Source organism: Telmatherina bonti (assembly GCF_933228915.1).
Source record: "Telmatherina bonti genome assembly, chromosome: 18".
NCBI lineage: Eukaryota > Metazoa > Chordata > Actinopteri > Atheriniformes > Telmatherinidae > Telmatherina > Telmatherina bonti.
Genome location: NC_136616.1, coordinates 7,447,206 through 7,471,869, shown reverse-complemented (window position 1 = coordinate 7,471,869; position 24,664 = coordinate 7,447,206). Strand labels below are relative to the sequence as shown.

The 24,664-nt window shown below is 49.2% G+C and overlaps 1 protein-coding gene across 7 annotated transcripts in view; it reads right to left on the bottom strand.

The window, feature by feature from the left end:
- Positions 1-24,664, bottom strand: part of dock11 (dedicator of cytokinesis 11) — an 85,583-nt gene that overhangs the window by 27,490 nt on the left and 33,429 nt on the right. For 4 of the 7 annotated variants that reach the window (XM_079257589.1, XM_079257595.1, XM_079257591.1 and 1 more), the window contains exons 20-38: positions 23,367-23,490; positions 23,179-23,291; positions 22,957-23,037; positions 22,786-22,875; positions 20,472-20,593; positions 19,471-19,540; positions 19,251-19,376; positions 18,996-19,067; positions 18,552-18,728; positions 18,368-18,451; positions 15,284-15,395; positions 14,997-15,035; positions 13,279-13,460; positions 6,801-6,914; positions 6,665-6,731; positions 5,843-5,931; positions 1,185-1,305; positions 995-1,061; positions 847-894 (exon numbers count right to left, since the gene is read on the bottom strand). In XM_079257589.1, coding sequence (XP_079113715.1) covers positions 847-894; positions 995-1,061; positions 1,185-1,305; positions 5,843-5,931; positions 6,665-6,731; positions 6,801-6,914; positions 13,279-13,460; positions 14,997-15,035; positions 15,284-15,395; positions 18,368-18,451; positions 18,552-18,728; positions 18,996-19,067; positions 19,251-19,376; positions 19,471-19,540; positions 20,472-20,593; positions 22,786-22,875; positions 22,957-23,037; positions 23,179-23,291; positions 23,367-23,490 — 1,898 coding nt within the window. The remainder of the gene's footprint in view (positions 1-846; positions 895-994; positions 1,062-1,184; positions 1,306-5,842; positions 5,932-6,664; positions 6,732-6,800; positions 6,915-13,278; positions 13,461-14,996; positions 15,036-15,283; positions 15,396-18,367; positions 18,452-18,551; positions 18,729-18,995; positions 19,068-19,250; positions 19,377-19,470; positions 19,541-20,471; positions 20,594-22,785; positions 22,876-22,956; positions 23,038-23,178; positions 23,292-23,366; positions 23,491-24,664) is intronic. The other 3 variants (XM_079257592.1, XM_079257594.1, XM_079257590.1) reach the window with 2 other exon arrangements.

The window sequence follows — 24,664 nt, the reverse complement described above, 5'->3', positions numbered from 1 at the left end:
TGGAGACGACCTGATGAAGTTTTGTCATCAACAACAAGGAAGTGAAGAAAAACAGAACCGCTTGTTAAAAACACGTCTGTCTCCGAGCTGACCTCCGTTATTCCGGCTTTCCTCTCTTTAGTCTGGTTCTGTTATATCTGTGGACGTTTACTGGGGCTGTGGCGATAAGCTTTGTCCCGACTCGATTCCGATGTTTTGGGTGCTGATTCGATTTAAATTGTGATTTTCACAATTCTTTGATATTGCTGATTTTTGTAGATTAAAAACAAAAGAAAAACGTAGAAAACTTTTTTTTTTCGTCATTTTTCTTGATTTCAACGAAGATAAAACAACTCAGCAGCCAGACCATCATTCTGCTGCTATGATGCACAAGAAAACAAGTTAAAAGATCAATAAAAATGACAAAAATTTTATTATGGATTATTTTCATTTATTATAAAAAAATAATTTTTTTAAAACAAAAAAAGAAAATTTTAAAATCGTGAAGCAAAAAATCCAGAGATTCGATATTTCGCTGAGATTTTCCCGCCTCTTACGTTTACCTGATATGCCTGATAACCTCATATGACTGTGTGGGGTGCCTTATAAATAAAGTTGGGAGGGTAAATCTTGACACATCTGTCCCATGACATAAAACTTCACAGGAATGATCATAAGTCATCAGACAGGAGGAAATAATCATCTTCCTTCAGATCAGAGTGGATGAGGGGGTAAATACCTAAACTTCACCTGCTCTGTTAGGAAACATGCCGGGACAAGCTGCCGTCGCGTATCTCTGGCTGAGGTTTCGTAAGGCGCGTGTTGACATACCGAGCAGGTGTGACGAGGGCTGTTTTCCTGGCTTACCTGCCAATATTTCTCTTTCCAGCATAACGGAACTGGACCAGACAGATCCTGCAGAGAACAGAAAGACAAGCTCCAACTGGGATGTCTCCAACGGTGACATATTTCCATCATGATGCGTTAGAAGGAAATAAAAATATTTTCTACTCACTCCAGCAAGCTGAGGAAGTTCATGATGTCCTGAGGGCTCATTTTATTCCAGTAGGCCGTAAGCGTGTCTGCAAACAAGCAGCATGTGTGTTTTATTTTCACAAAGTGACAAGGATTCAAGCCGTTCTGCACGTCAAAGCAAACACTGTGTTCCGGGTGAGGACGGCGTGCAGCGGCAGATCGTTACTGACCCTCTGACAAGGTCTTGACGATGTGCAGGAAGCAGAAGAGGAGGCCCTTGATCTCGTACTGGCCCAGTCTGCTGATGGGAGGCATGGGACTGCTGCTCATGGTGGAAGCACGGCGCTGCAGCTGCAACAGAGCATCACACACACATAACACACCCTCACTGTGGGAAACCATGGAAGCGTTTTCACCAAGGTGTCAGGAAATCCAACATTTAACTTGCTGACTGAAGCCGGGACAGTTTGAGATGTTTCTTTCAGCTTTTCTGTCTTTTCTCAGAGAACTGAAGCATCGGACCTTCCGTCGCAGCAGGAACCCCAGAAACATGACGAGTCCGACGAGCCGGACATTTATGGAGTGATGCTGACGGGAGGAACGACACGGATCCGACCGACTAGACCTTTAAACCTTAAAACACGAAGCCAGTTTGTCTTTTCTTCTATTTCTTATGAAGAATTTCAGGTCTCTTAGCAACATGGTAGTGATGGTGATACAGATGTGATAAATAATGGTGGATTTACCATCTAAGGTCTCTGAATAAACACTACATCTGGATCGTAGACCTCCTGGACGGATAGAAAACCTCCGTAGACCAGCTGGAGGGTCACATGACCATCACAGTTCCACACTGCTGGTCCTGAGACTGTTAACATCAGGGACGGCGCACTGTGTGCCGTCAGCCTGACGGAGTTTTAGGGGTTAACACACACACACACACACACACACACACACACACACACACACACACACACACACACACACACACACACACACACACACTGTGGTGTTTGGAAGAAGCAGCAGACTTAAACACACACTCAGGTGTAAATGGAAACTTTATGATGTGTTTCCTCTACAAGTCAGGGCAGATGATCCTCCCAGTCTGCCTCCCAGCTCCTGCTCATGTTCCAGTATCCGGTTAACACTAGAACCGCCAAGCGGGTCATTTTTACCTCCTTGGCTCTTCAACCACTTATATCGCTGTTAAAATGAAATCCCTATCTCTCCAAATTCATCACTTTTCCTGAAATGGGTCCAGTGAACTTTTAGTGAATTTTGGTGAGTGTGTGATCACAACAAAAAGAAATCTGAGCATAAATATCTGGAACCGCCAACGGGGTCATTTCTACCGCCTAATGAAATGCATTGTTTTCATCTGTCAGATGTTTTCGCGCCACGCCCATTCGCGCCACTCCCGGTTGCTTCGTAATGCGTGTGAGTTTGAAAGCTGTCAAAGAGTGAGTAAGAGGGTTTTATGATCGCTGAATTTGAGAAATGGATTAATACCAGAGATATATGAATGCCAAAGAAGCTTGGTTATTTTTTCAAGAACTGAGTGACGGAGAACTAGCTCTGGATGACGGTGGAGGATTCTGACGGGACGGTGGAGGAATCAGTAGCTGGAGAAAGTGATGATCCGCCTCTTTTCCCTGATAACGAGTCATCTAGTGAGTAGGAGGAGCTGATCGCACATCGCCACATCACGTGTCGTGTTTGTATGCGAGTGAATGAAAAATAAGTTGAAGAGCAGCGTTTATCTTTCGGTAAAATTAATTAGAATATTGAAATATGTTATTTTGTTATCTAATATATGTTTTTTTTTACTGTTTAGCAATTTTTTTAAAGTCTCAATTATAACTATTAACATAATAAATGGAATCAAACAACTTCAAAGCATCTTTGTGTTATTTGCGCTGTTGCAGCAGGGGGCGGTAAAAATGACCCTTCTCGGCGGTTCTAGGAGTATTGGAATGTTGGCGGCTCTAGTGTTAAAAAGCCAAACTGGGCTGGGAAGGGTTGCAACGATCCATGGGAACAGCTCTCAGTGGCCCAGAGGATCCAGATGAATACTGACCACTCTGCAGGTGATGAAAGATTTGTTCCAACGGCCCGACATGAGCGGCATCATCCTGCAGCAACAGTCCAGTGAGGAGGACTGGGATGAAGATTAACTGACTAAATGAACTTAAAGCAGGTTAAAATGCTGCTGTACTTCATGTAGTTTGACCCGTCGGTGCATGAACAGTTCCCTCCAACTTCCGACGCGACAGCGGAGCTTTTTAAGTGAGGAGCGACCAAAGCAGAAAGAAAAAACGGGACTGACTGCAGCGGATCATGATGAATAAAACACTAAAAATGTCGACATTTCCAGACGTTGTGAAGAAAAGCCGAAAACATTCATGAGAGTTTATTGTTATAAATGAAGTGAAAAAGCATCAGACAGCAGAAACGTGTTGGATGTGCGAAAGGAAAGCTGAGTTTTCCAATCAGATCCTGTCAGTAAACTGAATATTCATTTCTCAGAGGAAGGAGGTGAAGGGGGTGAAGGAGGTGAAGGAGGCCCTTCGGTCCATCTCTAATGTTTGTCACGGCAGAGATGAACCCAAACCGACCTCAACAGCTGCTTCTCTCTGATCATTTCTGATGTCTTTCCTCCTTGGCTTCGTGTTTCACCTCAAAAAACTGAGCGAAGCTCTGCTGTTGCTGCGGTTCTGAGACCAACGATGAGTTTTTCTGGCCTCTTCCTGCAGTCCGTACGGACGTCAGCGCGCCTCAGCGAGGTCTGAGTCCTTTCAGCGTTGCTAAGATCCGTAAACATCAGAGAGATACATAAAACTGACGCAAAGCAACAAAAGAATTGTCTAAAAGCTACAAGATGAATATCATCTGTGTGAGGCGCTGTGCTGCCAGGACCAACCATTAGAGGTCCAGTCCACACGGTTTAGGGGGGGAACTGGGAACGCTGGTTTCACCCCAGCAAACCTCACATTTAAAAAATTATTAAAGAAAAAAAACACATTTTATATGAAAACAATGTAAAAAAAAATCACACAGAAAGATAAAAGCCAAAAATAATAATAAAATTAAAAAATAAAAAATGAAATAAAAATGACAGAATAAGAAAAGCGATCACTTCATGTAACTTTGAGACAGTTTGTCCAGAAGTTGCGTAACGTGTCTGTGTTTTTGTTTATCTGGGTTTTATTTACATCCTTTCAGAGACCCGGTGAAGACCAGACGGGTTTCACAACGTCGCTGCAGATAAGCCTCGGTAATGACGGCCGTCAGCGGTAAACTACAGTCAGATGATACCGAGCAGGAACGTAGAGAAGAGCTGCAGGATCAGTCATTCACATAAAAGGTATGAAAATATGACAGCTTCCATCATGAACCGGCGACTCGAGACGCCTCCTGACGGAGAAAGGAGCAGCAACAGGAGCAGCAGCTGGAGTCCCGGAGGATCTCTCATGTTTCTGTGGTATTTACTGAGTCCATCTTCCTGTTGGAGGTTTTATCTTCGGTTGTCCCAAGTTACAGCTTACATAACTCTACGATGTTGAAACAAGTCCAGAGATCGGCCGCAGAGTCACAACCTTCCCCCCAAGCGTTCTGAATCCCTTCCTGAGGGTCATTATTCACACGGATGCAGGCTGGGAGCGAGCGTTGCCGCGGTTTCCAGTAAGAGCTTATTAATGTGTTTCCTACTTAATGCTTTTCAATCCAATCAGCTTTAATGAGTCACGGATGCAGAGCGGCAGTGCTGCAGGCGTGGTCATGTTGGCCTGCAGCGGCGCCGATGTCCAGGCGCCGTGAAGAAGCATGGAGCTGCAGCGTGATCAGCTGGTACCGAACCCGACGCCGTGACATCTGGTTACATCTAGCTCTGACTGGGGGCCACATCCGGACTTCTCCTCTCTCTGTACCAGGGGTTTCCAGCTCTGGTCCTGCAGGTTTTCCACGTCAGATTAAACAAAACGACGAGCTTGTTGTTCCCCCATCATGCAGCTGCACCGCCATGACTCCAGCAGGTAACATCTGCAGGACGAGCAGCTTCACACCACGCCGTTCTGCAGCAGGTTACAAGCTGAACCGATTCCAGTTATTCCAGCCCTAACCCCGACTCCAGCCCGCCAACACCCAGACCTTCCAGTCCAGCACGGCAGTCATGGCTGATTAAAACTGCTTGGTCTTCATGCGTTTCTGAGGATCCAGCATGGAGACGTGCAGCTTCCAGCACCCGCTCGCTGCTCCTGCTGCGTCTTAACGTCCGTGCGGCGACTGATGAAGGCTCTCTGCTCTCTGAACCTCTCACACATCTGTTTACAGCGAGCTTTTCTGACCTCTGACACGTTTTCCGGATTATTCCGTGTCAGTCAGAAGAAGCAGCGACTGACAGGAATCATCTGATCGAGTTGTTCTGTCGGGATCAAAAGGATCATTTTGGATATTCTCGTCTGTAACAAACGTTTGTTGTGTGAAACTGCGGCGTATTTTACAGGTTAAACGGATTGTTTATTTGTTCCCGGATGACTTGAGGAAAATCCGGCCTCTTTGTGTCAGGCTGTTTTTGTACAAACGTTACATAAAGTATGAACACCTTGTTGTTTCTGTGCCTCCTGCTGTCACGCAGCACCTGCTCAGCCGGTTCTGCTGCTCCCAACGCCACACATACCTGCAGATTGGATTTCACAGGAGGCGTGTTTGGAGAGGGGGCGGAGTCTGCAGCAAGCTGAGGTTATCAGAGGAGGTCACTGTTTTCGTTCCTGTTGGAGCGAATCCAACTTCCCGCCTTCCTCCCTTTCCACACCCTCGCCTGGCCTGACATTTCCCGCTCTGTTTGTCACACTTTAGCTGTTTGCAGACCTGGTGCAGCGTTCCTCACCTCGATGCTGTCTGCTGGTCCCTGGTCCATGAACAGAGAGATTCTGGAGTCCTCTCTCCTCACAACATGGCCGTTCTGGGCGGGAAAACCTGCAGGACGGAGCAGAATCGTCACGTTAAACTCATATGTTCAGTCCACTGTGACCCAGTGCAAGCTGGGAAGCCATCGGAGCTGGTGCACCCAGCTGGACCTACACGGCCTCTTTGCTCCAGACGTGATGTGTCACACAGACCTGACTTATTCAGACAGAAACCTTCATCTGAAGAGGATGGAAAGGTTGCAACTGGAACATGTCAGCTGTGACGCATCGAGTCTTTTGCAGTCATAAAAAGCCCAGAGGCACAGCGACGCTACGCAGCTGGACCTGCTTTCAGCACGTCCAACATCCAGAGAACGGCAGCACAGCTCAGCTTCTTCTGCTTTCATCCATTTCTTCTGAACTTTGTGTAAACACCAGGATGAATGGCGGCGGCGGCGGCCTGTTTAACATTTAATGCTGACCCCGCCAATAAGCTCGTGGCCTTGTGACAGTGATCAAAACATACAGCAATGTTTCCCTGCTTTCCTTTGTTTCTGTTCTTAATGCCCTTCCTGAAGAGCTGCTTTCATCTCATCATCATCATCATCATCATCATCATCATCATGGTGTCAGCAGTGAGTGATACGCCAGTCTTTAACATAATAGAGGAGGCCGGTGGGGCAGAAAACTCCATTAACGAGCTGCATGTCTGCTCCACAGCTGCTGCTTCCAGACTGACTGATGTGTTTTACATAAACGCTGCTGTGGAACCGACAGGAAACCGGAAGAGGCTGTCGGCTCACCGTGATCTCTGTCCAGGGCGGCGCTGATCCTCCTGCTGTCGGTGGACATCAGGTCCTCTCTGGGACCCTGGGAAAAAAGAAGCTATGAGGTGGAGATATGCAGCGTGCACCTCAGTGGCGTCTGTGGAGGACTCACGTTGAGGCCGAGCCCGGGGCTGGAGGTCGGCGGCGGGGCCGACAGCTGCTTCAGGTTCTGGTAGAGCAGCTCACACAGCGGCAGGTACAGCAGACAGATCCGGGCCTGCTGGTTCTGACACATTTCATCACATTTCATCACGTCTCATCATGTCTCATCACGTTTCATCATGTCTCATCACGTTTCATCATGTCTCATCACGTTTCATCATGTCTCATCACGTCTCATCACGTTTCATCACGTCTCATCACGTTTCATCACGTCTCATCACGTTTCATCACGTCTCATCACGTTTCATCACGCTTCATCACATTTCATCACATCTCATCACGCTTCATCACGTTTCATCACGTCTCATCACGCTTCATCACGTTTCATCACGTCTCATCACGCTTCATCACATTTCATCAGTTAGAAACTGGTTAGAAACTGGTTAGAATTTGGTTAGAATTTGGTTCAAACTGGTTCGAACTGGTTTGAAACTGGTTAGAACTGGTTAAAAACTGGTTAGAACTGTCATGATATGGGCTCAGCTACATGCCCACCTGAGCAGAAATAATTTATGCGAGGAGTTTCAGTCAGGATTTAGAGCTCATCATAACACTGAGACAGCATTGGTGAAAGTTACTAATGACCTTCTTATGGCCTCAGACAAAGGACTTGTGTCCGTACTTATCTTGCTTGATCTTAGTGCTGCATTTGATACAGTCGATCATAACATTCTGTTACAAAGACTAGAACAGGTGGTTGGAATTACAGGTACAGCGTTAAGCTGGTTTAAATCATATTTATCTGATAGACTTCCGTTTGTTCATGTAAATGACAAGTCCTCCTCCCAAACTACAGTAAGTCATGGAGTTCCTCAAGGTTCTGTACTTGGACCAATACTCTTCACGCTATATATGCTTAGACAGCATGGAATAAACGTTCAGTGTTATGCAGATGATACTCAACTATACTTATCCTTTAAACCAGATGAAACAAATCAGCCCAATAGGCTACAAAATTGTCTCATAGACATAAAGACTTGGATGTCTAGAAATTTTCTCCTCTTAAACTCAGATAAGACTGAAGTAATTCTCGTTGGATCTGAAAAACTCAGAGCTAAATTTTCCGGTTTTGTAATGAACCTGGATGGCATTACTTTAGCTTCCAGTGCTACAGTGAGAAACCTTGGAGTAATATTTGACCCTGACCTGTCCTTTGGTCCACATATTAAGCAGGTTACTAAAACAGCCTTCTTACATTTACGTAATATAGCCAAAATTAGGGACATTCTGTCTCAGAGTGATGCAGAAAAACTGGTTCACGCTTTTGTTACTTCGAGACTAGATTACTGTAACTCTCTATTACTGGGCTGTCCTAAATATGCCCTGAAAAGCCTTCAGCTGATCCAGAATTCTGCAGCCAGAGTCCTGACCAGAACCAGCAGGAGAGATCATATTTCTCCAGTTTTAGCCTCTCTTCATTGGCTGCCTGTTGAATCTAGAATAGAATTTAAAATCCTTCTCCTTACATATAAAGCCCTCCACAACCAGGCACCACTATATATCAAAGACCTCATTGTTCCTTATATACCAAGCAGAGTACTTCGTTCGCAGACTGCAGGCTTACTTGTGGTTCCTAGAGTCTCAAAGAGCCGAGCAGGAGGCAGAGCCTTTGGTTATCAGGCCCCTCTCTTATGGAATAAGCTCCCAGTTAGTGTTAGGGAAGCAGACACCCTCCCCACCTTTAAGACTAGGCTGAAGACTTATCTTTTTGATAAGTCCTATAGCTAGGGATGGTTAGCATCCCTTAGTTATGCTGCTATAGGTTTAGACTGCTGAGGGACATTTCCTGATACACTGAGCTTCTTTCTTTTTCTCTTTATCTCTTTCTTTTACCCCCCCCCATAACAGTGTAGCATCATTAACATGTATGTCTCCTGTCTCAGCAGGTCTCCCTGGCCGGGAATAGCAGTTCCTGTTGTCTGTTGTCTTTCTGTCCTCTTCCCCCCACACAGCAGAGGCAGATGGCTGCCTGTCCTGAGCCGGGTTCTGCCGGAGGTTTCCTTCCTGTTAAAAGGGAGTTTTTTTCCTTCCCACTGTTGCCAGTGTGCTTGCTCAGGATGGGAGATTGAGTTGGACTCAACTCAATCTGTTGGTTTCCTTATATAGGCTGTTATGAATTGGCTTCCATTATGTTTTCCCCTCTGTCTGTAAAGCGTCTTGAGATGGCATTGCCGTGATTTGACGCTATATAAATAAAGTTGAATTGAATTGAATTGGGCTGACATGAACTGCAGCAATGGCAAGGAGGCGGGACCGCAAGCAACATTGCTCCCCTTCGCCGCCTGTTCCGAGGCCCACGTCTCCAGTGTCCCCGCCTGCTCCGAGGCCCACGTCTCCAGTGTCCCCGCCTGCTCCGAGGCCCACGTCTCCAGTGTCCCCGCCTGTTCCGAGGCCCACGTCTCCAGTGTCCCCGCCTGCTCCGAGGCCCACGTCTCCAGTGTCCCCGCCTGCTCCGAGGCCCACGTCTCCAGTGTCCCCGCCTGCTCCGAGGCCCACGTCTCCAGTGTCCCCGCCTGTTCCGAGGCCCACGTCTCCAGTGTCCCCGCCTGCTCCGAGGCCCACGTCTCCAGTGTCCCCGCCTGTTCCGAGGCCCACGTCTCCAGTGTCCCCGCCTGTTCCGAGGCCCACGTCTCCAGTGTCCCCGCCTGCTCCGAGGCCCACGTCTCCAGTGTCCCCGCCTGCTCCGAGGCCCACGTCTCCAGTGTCCCCGCCTGCTCCGAGGCCCACGTCTCCAGTGTCCCCGCCTGCTCCGAGGCCCACGTCTCCAGTGTCCCCGCCTGCTCCGAGGCCCACGTCTCCAGTGTCCCCGCCTGCTCCGAGGCCCACGTCTCCAGTGTCCCCGCCTGTTCCGAGGCCCACGTCTCCAGTGTCCCCGCCTGTTCCGAGGCCCACGTCTCCAGTGTCCCCGCCTGTTCCGAGGCCCACGTCTCCAGTGTCCCCGCCTGCTCCGAGGCCCACGTCTCCAGTGTCCCCGCCTGCTCCGAGGCCCACGTCTCCAGTGTCCCCGCCTGTTCCGAGGCCCACGTCTCCAGTGTCCCCGCCTGTTCCGAGGCCCACGTCTCCAGTGTCCCCGCCTGTTCCGAGGCCCACGTCTCCAGTGTCCCCGCCTGCTCCGAGGCCCACGTCTCCAGTGTCCCCGCCTGTTCCGAGGCCCACGTCTCCAGTGTCCCCGCCTGTTCCGAGGCCCACGTCTCCAGTGTCCCCGCCTGTTCCGAGGCCCACGTCTCCAGTGTCCCCGCCTGTTCCGAGGCCCACGTCTCCAGTGTCCCCGCCTGTTCCGAGGCCCACGTCTCCAGTGTCCCCGCCTGCTCCGAGGCCCACGTCTCCAGTGTCCCCGCCTGCTCCGAGGCCCACGTCTCCAGTGTCCCCGCCTGTTCCGAGGCCCACGTCTCCAGTGTCCCCGCCTGCTCCGAGGCCCACGTCTCCAGTGTCCCCGCCTGCTCCGAGGCCCACGTCTCCAGTGTCCCCGCCTGCTCCGAGGCCCACGTCTCCAGTGTCCCCGCCTGCTCCGAGGCCCACGTCTCCAGTGTCCCCGCCTGCTCCGAGGCCCACGTCTCCAGTGTCCCCGCCTGTTCCGAGGCCCACGTCTCCAGTGTCCCCGCCTGCTCCGAGGCCCACGTCTCCAGTGTCCCCGCCTGTTCCGAGGCCCACGTCTCCAGTGTCCCCGCCTGCTCCGAGGCCCACGTCTCCAGTGTCCCCGCCTGTTCCGAGGCCCACGTCTCCAGTGTCCCCGCCTGCTCCGAGGCCCACGTCTCCAGTGTCCCCGCCTGTTCCGAGGCCCACGTCTCCAGTGTCCCCGCCTGCTCCGAGGCCCACGTCTCCAGTGTCCCCGCCTGCTCCGAGGCCCACGTCTCCAGTGTCCCCGCCTGTTCCGAGGCCCACGTCTCCAGTGTCCCCGCCTGTTCCGAGGCCCACGTCTCCAGTGTCCCCGCCTGCTCCGAGGCCCACGTCTCCAGTGTCCCCGCCTGCTCCGAGGCCCACGTCTCCAGTGTCCCCGCCTGCTCCGAGGCCCACGTCTCCAGTGTCCCCGCCTGCTCCGAGGCCCACGTCTCCAGTGTCCCCGCCTGCTCCGAGGCCCACGTCTCCAGTGTCCCCGCCTGCTCCGAGGCCCACGTCTCCAGTGTCCCCGCCTGCTCCGAGGCCCACGTCTCCAGTGTCCCCGCCTGCTCCGAGGCCCACGTCTCCAGTGTCCCCGCCTGCTCCGAGGCCCACGTCTCCAGTGTCCCAGCCTGTTCCGAGGCCCACGTCTCCAGTGTCCCCGCCTGCTCCGAGGCCCACGTCTCCAGTGTCCCCGCCTGTTCCGAGGCCCACGTCTCCAGTGTCCCCGCCTGTTCCGAGGCCCACGTCTCCAGTGTCCCCGCCTGCTCCGAGGCCCACGTCTCCAGTGTCCCCGCCTGTTCCGAGGCCCACGTCTCCAGTGTCCCCGCCTGTTCCGAGGCCCACGTCTCCAGTGTCCCCGCCTGCTCCGAGGCCCACGTCTCCAGTGTCCCCGCCTGCTCCGAGGCCCACGTCTCCAGTGTCCCCGCCTGCTCCGAGGCCCACGTCTCCAGTGTCCCCGCCTGCTCCGAGGCCCACGTCTCCAGTGTCCCCGCCTGCTCCGAGGCCCACGTCTCCAGTGTCCCCGCCTGTTCCGAGGCCCACGTCTCCAGTGTCCCCGCCTGCTCCGAGTCCCACGTCTCCAGTGTCCCCGCCTGCTCCGAGGCCCACGTCTCCAGTGTCCCCGCCTGCTCCGAGGCCCACGTCTCCAGTGTCCCCGCCTGTTCCGAGGCCCACGTCTCCAGTGTCCCCGCCTGCTCCGAGGCCCACGTCTCCAGTGTCCCCGCCTGCTCCGAGGCCCACGTCTCCAGTGTCCCCGCCTGCTCCGAGGCCCACGTCTCCAGTGTCCCCGCCTGCTCCGAGGCCCACGTCTCCAGTGTCCCCGCCTGTTCCGAGGCCCACGTCTCCAGTGTCCCCGCCTGCTCCGAGGCCCACGTCTCCAGTGTCCCCGCCTGCTCCGAGGCCCACGTCTCCAGTGTCCCCGCCTGCTCCGAGGCCCACGTCTCCAGTGTCCCAGCCTGCTCCGAGGCCCACGTCTCCAGTGTCCCAGCCTGTTCCGAGGCCCACGTCTCCAGTGTCCCCGCCTGTTCCGAGGCCCACGTCTCCAGTGTGCCCGCCTGTTCCGAGGCCCACGTCTCCAGTGTCCCCGCCTGCTCCGAGGCCCACGTCTCCAGTGTCCCCGCCTGCTCCGAGGCCCACGTCTCCAGTGTCCCCGCCTGCTCCGAGGCCCACGTCTCCAGTGTCCCCGCCTGCTCCGAGGCCCACGTCTCCAGTGTCCCCGCCTGCTCCGAGGCCCACGTCTCCAGTGTCCCCGCCTGTTCCGAGGCCCACGTCTCCAGTGTCCCCGCCTGCTCCGAGGCCCACGTCTCCAGTGTCCCCGCCTGCTCCGAGGCCCACGTCTCCAGTGTCCCCGCCTGCTCCGAGGCCCACGTCTCCAGTGTCCCCGCCTGTTCCGAGGCCCACGTCTCCAGTGTCCCCGCCTGCTCCGAGGCCCACGTCTCCAGTGTCCCCGCCTGCTCCGAGGCCCACGTCTCCAGTGTCCCCGCCTGCTCCGAGGCCCACGTCTCCAGTGTCCCCGCCTGCTCCGAGGCCCACGTCTCCAGTGTCCCCGCCTGCTCCGAGGCCCACGTCTCCAGTGTCCCCGCCTGCTCCGAGGCCCACGTCTCCAGTGTCCCCGCCTGCGTCCCAGCCCAGGTCCCGTCCGACGCTGCAGGCTCCCACGCCAGTGCCCAGATCTCGTCCATATCTTCTGTCCCGAGTTCCCGAGGGGGTCCCAGGTCGGGACCCTCCTCCACCGGCCCCAGCGCCAGCCCCTGTGTCCGGCGAGGAGGTCGCTCCTTCTCCTCCGTCTCCAGTGTCCGGCGAGGAGGTCGCTCCTTCTCCTCCGTCTCCAGTGTCCAACGAGGGGGCTCCAGAGCCAGGCCTGCCCCCGCCGTCTCGGCCTGGGCCGTTTGGACTCTTCCCCTGGTCCTGTGTATCGGGACTTTGTTTTTCCCCTGATTCCCTGTTCTGTCTTCTCTGCATTTGGGTTCACACCTTCACCAACAACCCCAACACCCAACCCTGATAACAACTGGTTAGAATCTGGTTCGAACGGGTAAGAAACTGGTTAAAACTGGTTAGAGACTGGTTAGAATCTGGTGAGAAACTGGATAGAAACGGGTTAGAACTGGTTAAGAAAATGGTTAGAACTGGTTAGAATCTGGTTCGAACTGGTAAGAAACTGGTTAAAACTGGTTAGAGACTGGTTAGAAACTGCTTAGAATCTGGTTAGACACTGGATAGACACTGGTTAGAACTAGTTAGAAACTGGATAGAAACAGGTTAGAAACTGGTTAGAAACTGCATAGAACTGGTTAGAAACTGGTTAGAAACCGGCCGCCCAGTCTCACCTTGAACGCCGTGTAGCGGTCGTCCATGGCGTGTTTGATGAGCAGGTTCTTGAGGACGCCCACGGCCATCTGTCGGACTTCGGGTCCTTGCGGCAGCGCCTCGGCCACCTCTCTGAGCAGCAGGCCCACCAGGAAGTGGTTTCGGCAGTATTCCTCCGTCAGGCTGAACTCCAGACTCTGCTCTGAAGTCGGATCACACAGGAAGGAATGAGAGCGATGCTCGGACCGGTACCGGCGAGCGCTCATGTCCGATAAGCAGACGTTGTTATCAGAGTGGAAACAAAAGCAGGTTTATTCTCAACGTTTCCAGAGTTTCTTTTCATACCAAAACTCTCAAAACCAAAACACATAAAAGGCTCAAAAGATTCATATAATTCATGCTCCAAAACCAAATTAAGGGTAACAATATTTAATTCTGATTGAACCAAATCCAGACAAAATAAGGGTTTAATTAAATTTTTAAAAAAGAACGAAATTATTTCATTTTCAATTCAATAAATGTATAGAATTATATCCACATAAAAATAAAATAATCTTTGAATTCTTCAACTCTAATATAATCTTATTAAATCTTTTTTCATAAATAAACAATGTCACTTCACATAATCTATTCATAAAAAACTTTCAATTTAATTCTGATTTATTCCATTTTAGCAAATGTATTCATTTAAAAAGAGAAAAAATTTAAAAAATATATTTTTTTAAGTTTTAAAAAAAGTTAAATTTTTTACTCCCATTACCTCAAATCAAGTTCAACTAAAAATTGCCAGAATTAAATAAACTAATATATAACATAAATAATAATATTTTTTCAGTTCTAACTTCACTGAATTGTGTTCATTTGTTTTGTAATTTTCTATTTAAATATTAATATATTTTTTACTCAATTAAATTTTTTTTTTTTTATGCTTTACTTTATTTTATTTTACATTTTCTGGGATCTGTTTGTGTATTCATTCTTTCAGTTCTGTCCTTTTGTATTTTCTTCCATTTTATTCCCACAAGCTAAATAATTCAAACCATCTTTATGCATGTTGGTAAATGAATAAAATATAAATCTTGTTGAATTAATTTTGTTGTTTTGCAGCGTTGAGCCGTTTATGCTTTTTGGCAGCTTTAGATGAGATCTAAACATGTAAAGGCATCACAGAAACAAGATGGTCCGTTTGACTGAACACTCATACAGCCCAGGCTGTTGTCATCCAGATGCAAACCCCTTCAGTCACTCAGGATGCAACACTGCAAACCGTATGCAGGAAAAGGATTAAAACCCACAAAACCACTCAGTCAGGCACCGTTTCCACAAACACTCCATTACAAACAGCTCCTATTAGCACAAATCCGCTCTGGAAGTTTAGAAGAGGAGCAATAAAAGTGTGAGACTCGGCCGGCAGCGAGAAAGGAGAAGTTGTCTGTTGCAACAGAAATAATGACGCTGGGTCATTATCTTCTCCGATGACAGAGGCAGATAGAAGACACCAAGAGGAGGAAAACACTTCATCATCTCTACTTTATCCAGAACCAGGTCGGTTAGGCAGCGAGGAAAGAGGCCGAGCTGATCGGCTGTGATCTACGGCAGGCAGGCAGGCCCAGACCCCGGCAGACAGATGAAGCAGCGATCAGGGTGAAGAGGAGGGATGAGCGCCCTGCGAGTGGCGGGGGGACTGGTTAATGGGGGTCATGAGGACGGCAGCAGACGTGGGGCGGAGAGCACCTACCTACAGGGCCAAAAAGCTCCGTCGCATATGGAATAAAATCTGATCACAAGCAGAAAGAAAACAAAACAAACAAAACAGAGAGCAGGGGGTGAAAATAAAGTCCTGGGGGGTAAACTCAGCAGTTCATGCTTCATTTCCATGGTGGTTGTGTGAAACTGAGGCAGCAGGATGTTCATCAGGGATCAGACTGACGTCTGACGTTCCCGTGTATGCGTGAGGGAGCGCGGTCAGGCGGGAAATGTGTGCGCGGCGTGTGTGTCGGGAGGCCCGACGACCCCCCGCCTCACCTTGCACCCTCTGCAGCTTGGTGCGGCCGAAGGCCATGGGCAGGTTGAGAGGGATGAAGTGTTCGTGGTTGCAAACTGTCATGAGGAACTCGAACTTCATCTCTGTCAGCACCTGCATGAAACACGACAACATGTCAGCACACGCACGTCTCCCGCGGTAACAGCTCAGAGTAAACACGGCAGTGTCAACGTGGCCTGGAGCCACGAGCTCCGAGCATTTGTTAGTCAAATGTGCAGCTTCTCCGTCAGTAACAAAGCCTGTTGTGTCTGACGGGGACGGATAAGAGCGGCGCTGTGGCTCAGGAAGGAGGCGGAGCTTGTTCTGAAGCAAAACAGAGCAGGTAAATACATTTATCCTGCCTTAGTCTGGTTGCATTTATCCAGAGTTAGTCTGGTTGCATTTATCCAGAGTTAGTCTGGTTGCATTTATATAGAGTTAGTCTGGTTGCATTTATCCAGAGTTAGTCTGGTTGCATTTATCCTGCCTTAGTCTGGTTGCATTTATCCAGAGTTAGTCTGGTTGCATTTATCCAGAGTTAGTCTGGTTGCATTTATCCTGCCTTAGTCTGGTTGCATTTATCCAGAGTTAGTCTGGTTGCATTTATATAGAGTTAGTCTGGTTGCATTTATCCAGAGTTAGTCTGGTTGCATTTATCCTGCCTTAGTCTGGTTGCATTTATCCTGCCTTAGTCTGGTTGCATTTATCCAGAGTTAGTCTGGTTGCATTTATCCTGCCTTAGTCTGGTTGCATTTATCCAGAGTTAGTCTGGTTGCATTTATCCTGCCTTAGTCTGGTTGCATTTATCCTGCCTTAGTCTGGTTGCATTTATCCAGAGTTAGTCTGGTTGCATTTATCCTGCCTTAGTCTGGTTGCATTTATCCTGCCTTAGTCTGGTTGCATTTATCCAGAGTTAGTCTGGTTGCATTTATCCTGCCTTAGTCTGGTTGCATTTATCCTGCCTTAGTCTGATTGCATTTATCCAGAGTTAGTCTGGTTGCATTTATCCTGCCTTAGTCTGGTTGCATTTATCCTGCCTTAGTCTGGTTGCATTTATCCAGAGTTAGTCTGGTTGCATTTATCCTGCCTTAGTCTGGTTGCATTTATCCTGCCTTAGTCTGATTGCATTTATCCAGAGTTAGTCTGGTTGCATTTATCCAGAGTTAGTCTGGTTGCATTTATCCTGCCTTAGTCTGATTGCATTTATCCAGAGTTAGTCTGGTTGCATTTATCCAGAGTTAGTCTGGTTGCATTTATCCTGCCTTAGTCTGGTTGCATTTATCCAGAGTTAGTCTGGTTGCATTTATCCAGAGTTAGTCTGGTTGCATTTATCCAGAGTTAGTCTGGTTGCATTTATCCAGAGTTAGTCTGGTTGCATTTATCCAGAGTTAGTCTGGTTGCATTTATCCTGCCTTAGTCTGGTTGCATTTATCCAGAGTTAGTCTGGTTGCATTTATCCAGAGTTAGTCTGGTTGCATTTATCCAGAGTTAGTCTGGTTGCATTTATCCTGCCTTAGTCTGATTGCATTTATCCTGCCTTAGTCTGGTTGCATTTATCCAGAGTTAGTCTGGTTGCATTTATCCAGAGTTAGTCTGGTTGCATTTATCCAGAGTTAGTCTGGTTGCATTTATCCAGAGTTAGTCTGGTTGCATTTATCCAGAGTTAGTCTGGTTGCATTTATCCTGCCTTAGTCTGGTTGCATTTATCCAGAGTTAGTCTGGTTGCATTTATCCAGAGTTAGTCTGGTTGCATTTATCCAGAGTTAGTCTGGTTGCATTTATCCAGAGTTAGTCTGGTTGCATTTATCCAGAGTTAGTCTGGTTGCATTTATCCTGCCTTAGTCTGGTTGCATTTATCCAGAGTTAGTCTGGTTGCATTTATCCAGAGTTAGTCTGGTTGCATTTATCCAGAGTTAGTCTGGTTGCATTTATCCAGAGTTAGTCTGGTTGCATTTATCCAGAGTTAGTCTGGTTGCATTTATCCAGAGTTAGTCTGGTTGCATTTAACCAGAGTTAGTCTGGTTGCATTTATCCAGAGTTAGTCTGGTTGCATTTATCCAGAGTTAGTCTGGTTGCATTTATCCAGAGTTAGTCTGGTTGCATTTATCCAGAGTTAGTCTGGTTGCATTTATCCTGCCTTAGTCTGGTTGCATTTATCCAGAGTTAGTCTGGTTGCATTTATCCAGAGTTAGTCTGGTTGCATTTATCCAGAGTTAGTCTGGTTGCATTTATCCAGAGTTAGTCTGGTTGCATTTATCCAGAGTTAGTCTGGTTGCATTTATCCTGCCTTAGTCTGGTTGCATTTATCCAGAGTTAGTCTGGTTGCATTTATCCTGCCTTAGTCTGGTTGCATTTATCCTGCCTTAGTCTGGTTGCATTTATCCAGAGTTAGTCTGGTTGCATTTATCCTGCCTTAGTCTGGTTGCATTTATCCAGAGTTAGTCTGGTTGCATTTATCCAGAGTTAGTCTGGTTGCATTTATCCAGAGTTAGTCTGGTTGCATTTATCCAGAGTTAGTCTGGTTGCATTTATCCTGCCTTAGTCTGGTTGCATTTATCCAGAGTTAGTCTGGTTGCATTTATCCTGCCTTAGTCTGGTTGCATTTATCCTGCCTTAGTCTGGTTGCATTTATCCAGAGTTAGTCTGGTTGCATTTATCCTGCCTTAGTCTGGTTGCATTTATCCAGAGTTAGTCTGGTTGCATTTATCCATAGTTAGTCTGGTTTCAATAATTTGTATAATTTATTTAATTTGGTTTAAATTTTTTTCATTTATTTATTTGTATTTATCTACATTTTCTGTTTGCTTATTGATTTTTCTTTATATCACCAGGCATGCAATATAACTGTTCTTTTTATATCAATAATTGATTGATTGATTGTTTATAAATTCAATAATTAATTTTTTTTTTTTTTAATCTACATATTCAACTAATTTACTATTTTCACTCATTAATACAAACATTAAAACATAAATTACAACTGATTAACATTTAATCACAGGACTGTGGGACAAAGTACAGTGTTACACCTTGACCAGTTTTCAGCAGCTTCGTGTTATTTTCAATGCACATACGTGCACGTGTACCTTCGGATCCTTCAGGCCGAAGTGACACATGTAGTGGTTGACCAGGCCGAACGCGAAGCCCCTGTTCATGAAGGTCAGGCACCTCTGAGGAGAGAAAGCAGCTTCTTCACTCATCAGCTCCACCTGCTCGTCAGCCAATCACACGGCTGCCACGTTTCTGAAGGAGGCTTTGCGGCGTTCAGACCTTGATGAAGTTTGCCAGGCTCAGGTTGATGCAGCGGGCCTCCTCTGGGATCTCCATGTGGCGGATGGTGATGTGTGGCATGATGGACAACACCAGGGACTGCAGCGCCTGGTGGAAGCTGTCGGGGAAGCGCTGGGCCCGCGGCATCTGATCAGCATCATGACGAAGAGAGATCAGCTGTTTAGAATAAACTCAGAATTTTATTGACCTAAAACAGATAAAACGTGGATCTGAAGGCGAAACTGTGGTGCTGTGGTTCCTGAGCTGATCCAGATCCCGGCTTCACAATGCAGAGCGTAAACTGACTAATTCCCACACTGAGACCTCTGTTCTGTCTCCTGGTGTGTGTGAGGTGTGTGTAAATGTGCTGACGTGAGCTGTGGGATAACTCCACACCAGATCATCTGGGCTCACAGTGAAACCTTTCAGCCCAGGAACACCAACCTTCATGCGGCTTTCCTCCTGCAGGTACTGAGCCATGGACTTCGCCATCGTTTCCAAGAAGAACCAGGAGTGCTGTGGAAACGACACGAGATATTTTAGGACTTCCTTGTAAAAGTCCCCAGGAAAAACCAGCAGGAGTGAAATGATGAGTGGACAGAGAGGTGACACACAGAACCAGCAGGGAAGTCTGCCCCCTGCTGCTCACTGTTGGCATTACAGCTGCTGAAAGAACCACAGAAGAAGAACTCCTCGCACCTTGAGCAGCTTGTTGCTGGTGTTGAAATCGGCGGTTTGCTTGAGGATGGCGGTCACTGCGACGGCCAGAACTTCATGTGTGGCTGCAGAGTTTCCAGATGTAGAAGCACCGCTCACAAACACGTACTGAGAAGAGAAGCGACACAAACCAGATGTTATCCAGACAAGTTTCGCATCTTTTGGATCAAATCAAAGGACTTTGGCTTCTTTTTCCACCTACTTTTACAAAAGAGCGCAGGTAGTGTTCCAGCCCTTCCTCGTGACATCGAGAGACGATGTGTATGATCACTCTGAGGGAGGGAAGCAGCGACGTTTCACTCAGACCTGCAGTTTAACCCTGAAAACTGCAGTTTAACTCTGAAAACTGCAGTTTAACTCTTAAAACTGCAGTTTAACTCTGAAAACTGCAGTTTAACCCTAAAAACTGCAGTTTAACTCTGAAAACTGCAGTTTAACCCTAAAAACTGCAGTTTAACGCAGAAAACTGCAGTTTTAAGAGTTAAACTGCAGTTTAACTCTGAAAACCGCAGTTTAACTCTGAAAACTGCAGTTTAACGCTAAAAACTGCAGTTTAACTCTGAAAACTGCAGTTTAACGCTAAAAACTGCAGTTTAACTCTGAAAACTGCAGTTTAACCCTGAAAACTGCAGTTTAACGCTAAAAACTGCAGTTTAACTCTGAAAACTGCAGTTTAACGCTAAAAACTGCAGTTTAACGCCGAAAACTGCAGTTTAACGTTGAAAACTGAAGTTTAACGCCGAAAACTGCAGTTTCATGCTGAAAACTGCAGTTTAACTCTGAAAACTGCAGTTTAACTCTGAAAACTGAAGTTTGACGCTGAAAACTGCAGTTTCATGCTGAAAACTGCAGTTTCATGCTGAAAACTGCAGTTTAACTCTGAAAACTGCAGTTTAACGCTAAAAACTGCAGTTTAACTCTGAAAACTGCAGTTTAACGCTAAAAACTGCAGTTTAACGCCGAAAACTGCAGTTTAACGTTGAAAACTGAAGTTTAACGCCGAAAACTGCAGTTTCATGCTGAAAACTGCAGTTTAACTCTGAAAACTGCAGTTTAACTCTGAAAACTGAAGTTTGACGCTGAAAACTGCAGTTTAACCCTGAAAACTGCAGTTTAACGCTGAAAACTGCAGTTTCATGCTGAAAACTGCAGTTTCATGCTGAAATCTGAAGCCACGTTTGTTAGGAAGAAGGAACAACTGACCGCAGGGAGTTGACAGCAACCTCCTGAGTTTCTTTGGTGGCGGCTGTGAGCACCTGGAACAGCTGCAGGAGCACTGTGGGCAGGAAGGTGATGATGACATGAGTCTCCACGGCATGCAGGCACTGCAGGGAGACAAGATGGAGACGGGAGTCGTTTGTGCTTCACTTTTCGCTGCTAGATCTCAAGTCATTAAGGAGGCACAGCTCAGTGTCAGGATTGAAGTGTGTGAGTGTGTGTGTGTGTGTGTGTGTGTGTGTGTGTGTTTCCTGGGGTCTTGCTGCTCTCCAGGACTTCAGGAAACACTTTAGAAGAAGAAGGTTTTGGGTTTTTATTGTGTCTTATGCAAGTATCCTGCAGAAATCCACTGCAACAATGGACGCAGTATGAACACCAGACGAGGCAGAGGACCCTTAACGCCATTGCTATGGGTTTACCCACAATGCAACGCTACGCCACATGCTGGAAGGGACTTTTATTGTAGTCCACTTCCTGTATTTGGTCCACTTGAAACAGACCGAGACCTGCGTTTGTAGGCAGACCGAGTCGCTTCTTTGTTCTGAATCAGGATTAGTTTGCCGCGTTCACATTTCCCCAAATGAAGCGACTTTCTGAGCAAACGGACTCGGATTCAGATCAGAACGGCTGATGTGGACGTGTCCCAAGTACCATTTAGAAACTTAGGCTACATTCAGACTGCAGGGCTTGCTGCTCATATCGAATGTTTTTGTGGAATCCGAATTTTTTGAAAGTCTGTTCACATTTCCGATCAAGTGTGACTTGTATGTGATCTCCTGTATGAACCTCATGCGCACCAGAAGCGTCCCGCATGTGTAGAAGACACGGCGACGTGCAGTGAGCGTGCGTGTGACGTCTTTGCAGTTTGCAGAAGTAAATATGGACGGCAGCAGAGCATTTGCTATTTTAAACATTTTGTCCAACCGTCGCCACAACGTTGGGAATGGGTTCGTTTCAAGGAGACGTTTACAGAAGAGAAAAGTAAAAGTTTTGGTCTTTGTGGAGCTGTGGCAGCAACAGCTGTAGAGAGAAAGGTTTGGGTACGGAGTCGCAGTCAGGATTGGTGGGAGAGTGATGTGAGCGTAATTACCGATAAAGAGTTCATCAACAATAAACACAGAATAATGACGTTTGTCGCGTGTCAATGACGCGTCGGTCGGTCAGACTGAAGTCACATGGCTAAAGATTAGGTACATATCGGATTTATGACCACATATCCAAGCAGCCTGGGTCGCATTCCAAAATATCAGATCTGTGTTGTTCAGACTGTTAAGAAAAGATCAGTTACAGGTCGCATAGGGGCTCAAACACCGGATTGAAGTCACCTCAGCCTGTAGCGTGAACGTAGCCTAGGAGTCCTGACATGTGACTGATGTAAAAACATTTAAAGCTGCAATCATAACGATAAATTCCATAAACAGGTTGAAGAGCAGCTTGTGTTCGAAGTTGTCCTGTGCTCCAGTTTCAGATGCTACTGCAGGGAAAACCCTCCGCTTACATCAGCAGAAGTCCAGTAAAGCACTTAGTCCACAACAATCTGAGCCATAAAACCCATTTCAGGAGAAAAGTCCAGGATTTTAACGGTGATGCTGAACTGAGCCAGCAGCCAGCTGGGGGAGTGTGTGTGTGTGTGTGTGTGTCAGAAATCTGGCTGCATCATGGTGACTGATCAGAGAAGCATGTAAATAAAGCGTTATCGCTGGTTTTACTGACTCAAGATGATTTCCTGGTTCGGTTTCACAGAATCAGAGGAATAAATGTTGAACCTGCGATTCTGATGTGACTGAAATGAAGCAGAAGTTTCTGAGTTTACAACGAGAAGACCTTCAGTCTCATCTCTGTGACGTTTGCAGCCTTAGTTTCCGTTTAGTTGCAGGATCTTCAGCATCCTTTGTTTGGGTTTGCTGATGAGTTCACCTGCCTTCCTCCTGTTCGGCTTCTCCCTGCATGGACTGTGAAACCAGGTCTGCTTCAGCTGAACTTGGTTAAAGTTCGCTAAAAGGATCCATGTTGTCGAAACCTTTCCTGTTTTATGTCACATCAACTTTCTCCTGAGCCAGCAGAAGCGCAGACAGAAGCAGTTTGCATGCCGTAGCAACACGTCTGATCAGACGACACATCGCTTTGAGTCTGAACCTCCTGAAACAGGAGAAAATCACCATGTGGTGTGAAACCTGAGACAGTCTGAAAGTCTCGTAGCGTGAACTAGCTGCAGGCGAGTCAGCGTCGGGGTGGAGGAGTGGGACTGCCTGGACTCGACATCTTCTGACTAAGAGCTTCTACCAACGCAGGATCTCACCTTCAGGTATTTGATGAGCTCAGCGGGGTTGGCCTCTGACGTGGTCTTCATCAGCTGGCAGTGCTGGAAGAACTTGTGCAGATGGAGGTCCTGGGGAGAACAAACATCTGGAACATCAGCCTCGTCTTCGCAGCATGTGAGCGTGGAGAGGACAGAGGGACCGCGGCTTACCTGAGGATAGATGGTGGACGCGACATGTGTCCGCACTTTGAACAGCAACTTGGCGTTTTCTACCCATTTAATGTCCGGCTGCTGTTGGGAGAAGACGTGGACGTTAGCACAGCGGTGAGGATATGTTCTCTGGACAAGAGCAGCTGATTAAAACTCTGTCTTCTTTGCTTTTACGCTGTTTGCCATAAAAAGCTGCAGAGGCTCTGCAGGATGCAGCTCTACCTTCTTGCTGTCCTGACAGAGATATCCTGCAGGCAGGGCGGCAGCGACCGGCAGCTGGAGCTCCGACGACTGCATCCTCCCGTCTTTCAGCAGAGACATCCAGGAGTAGCCGACTGAAACGCATCACATCAGCACCAGAGTCAGAAAAACCTCCAATCTTCACAGCAGTTTGTTCTGTGATTACGCACCCAGCGACTCCACCCCGTCTCTCTTCTTGCTGCTGGCCTTGCTGCTGGACTCGCAGCTGATGTGGTAAAAAGTGAAGAGGATGTGGTGTTTTTCATGCACGTGGACCGGCAGCTCCAGCTTAACCTGCGCACAGCGGAGCAAAATAAACCCTCCGTTCGGTTTCATACCGACACAAACTGACACATCGTGACAGCAGCTGAACTTTGAAGCGTTTCCTTTCGCACCGGAAAAGTTCCCTTTTTTAATTATGTCAAAAGTTTTTAACTCTGCTAAAAAGAGAAAAACATTTTGTTTTGACAAAGCAGCTGCATTTAAACTGTAAAACCAGCTTTCCCCTGCCGACACATCAAAGAGGCACCATTTCATACATTTCACCCACCCTGAACTCAAACTCACATCTGCAGAGAGTCAAAGATACTCAAACTGCTTTACACATTTCTAAATCATGTAATACACATTTACCACCGTATTTATACTCATCTGTTTTCATTATTCGGAGGGGAAGCTGAATATTCATGGCAGGACATCAGCCCTGATATCCATCGACTGCTGATGTTGTGAAAGCCTCTCTGAAGTCTGATGAAAATGACTGATGTCCCACTGAGCTGACTGCACATTAGCTTTACCAGGAACAGCCTCCACTGAGATAAACAGCCGGTGTAAGGCCCAGAACAGCCGGTGTAAGGCCCAGAACAGCCGGTGTAAGGCCCAGAACAGCCGGTGTAAGGCCCAGAACAGCCGGTGTAAGGCCCAGAACAGCCGGTGTAAGGCCCAGAACAGCCGGTGTAAGGCCCAGAACAGAACAGCCGGTGTAAGGCCCAGAACAGCCGGTGTAAGGCCCAGAACAGCCGGTGTAAGGCCCAGAACAGAACAGCCGGTGTAAGGCCCAGAACAGAACAGCCGGTGTAAGGCCCAGAACAGCCGGTGTAAGGCCCAGAACAGCCGGTGTAAGGCCCAGAACAGAACAGCCGGTGTAAGGCCCAGAACAGCCGGTGTAAGGTCCAGAACAGAACAGCCGGTGTAAGGCCCAGAACAGCCGGTGTAAGGTCCAGAACAGAACAGCCGGTGTAAGGCCCAGAACAGCCGGTGTAAGGTCCAGAACAGAACAGCCGGTGTAAGGCCCAGAACAGCCGGTGTAAGGTCCAGAACAGAACAGCCGGTGTAAGGCCCAGAACAGCCGGTGTAAGGCCCAGAACAGCCGGTGTAAGGCCCAGAACAGCCGGTGTAAGGCCCAGAACAGAACAGCCGGTGTAAGGCCCAGAACAGCCGGTGTAAGGTCCAGAACAGAACAGCCGGT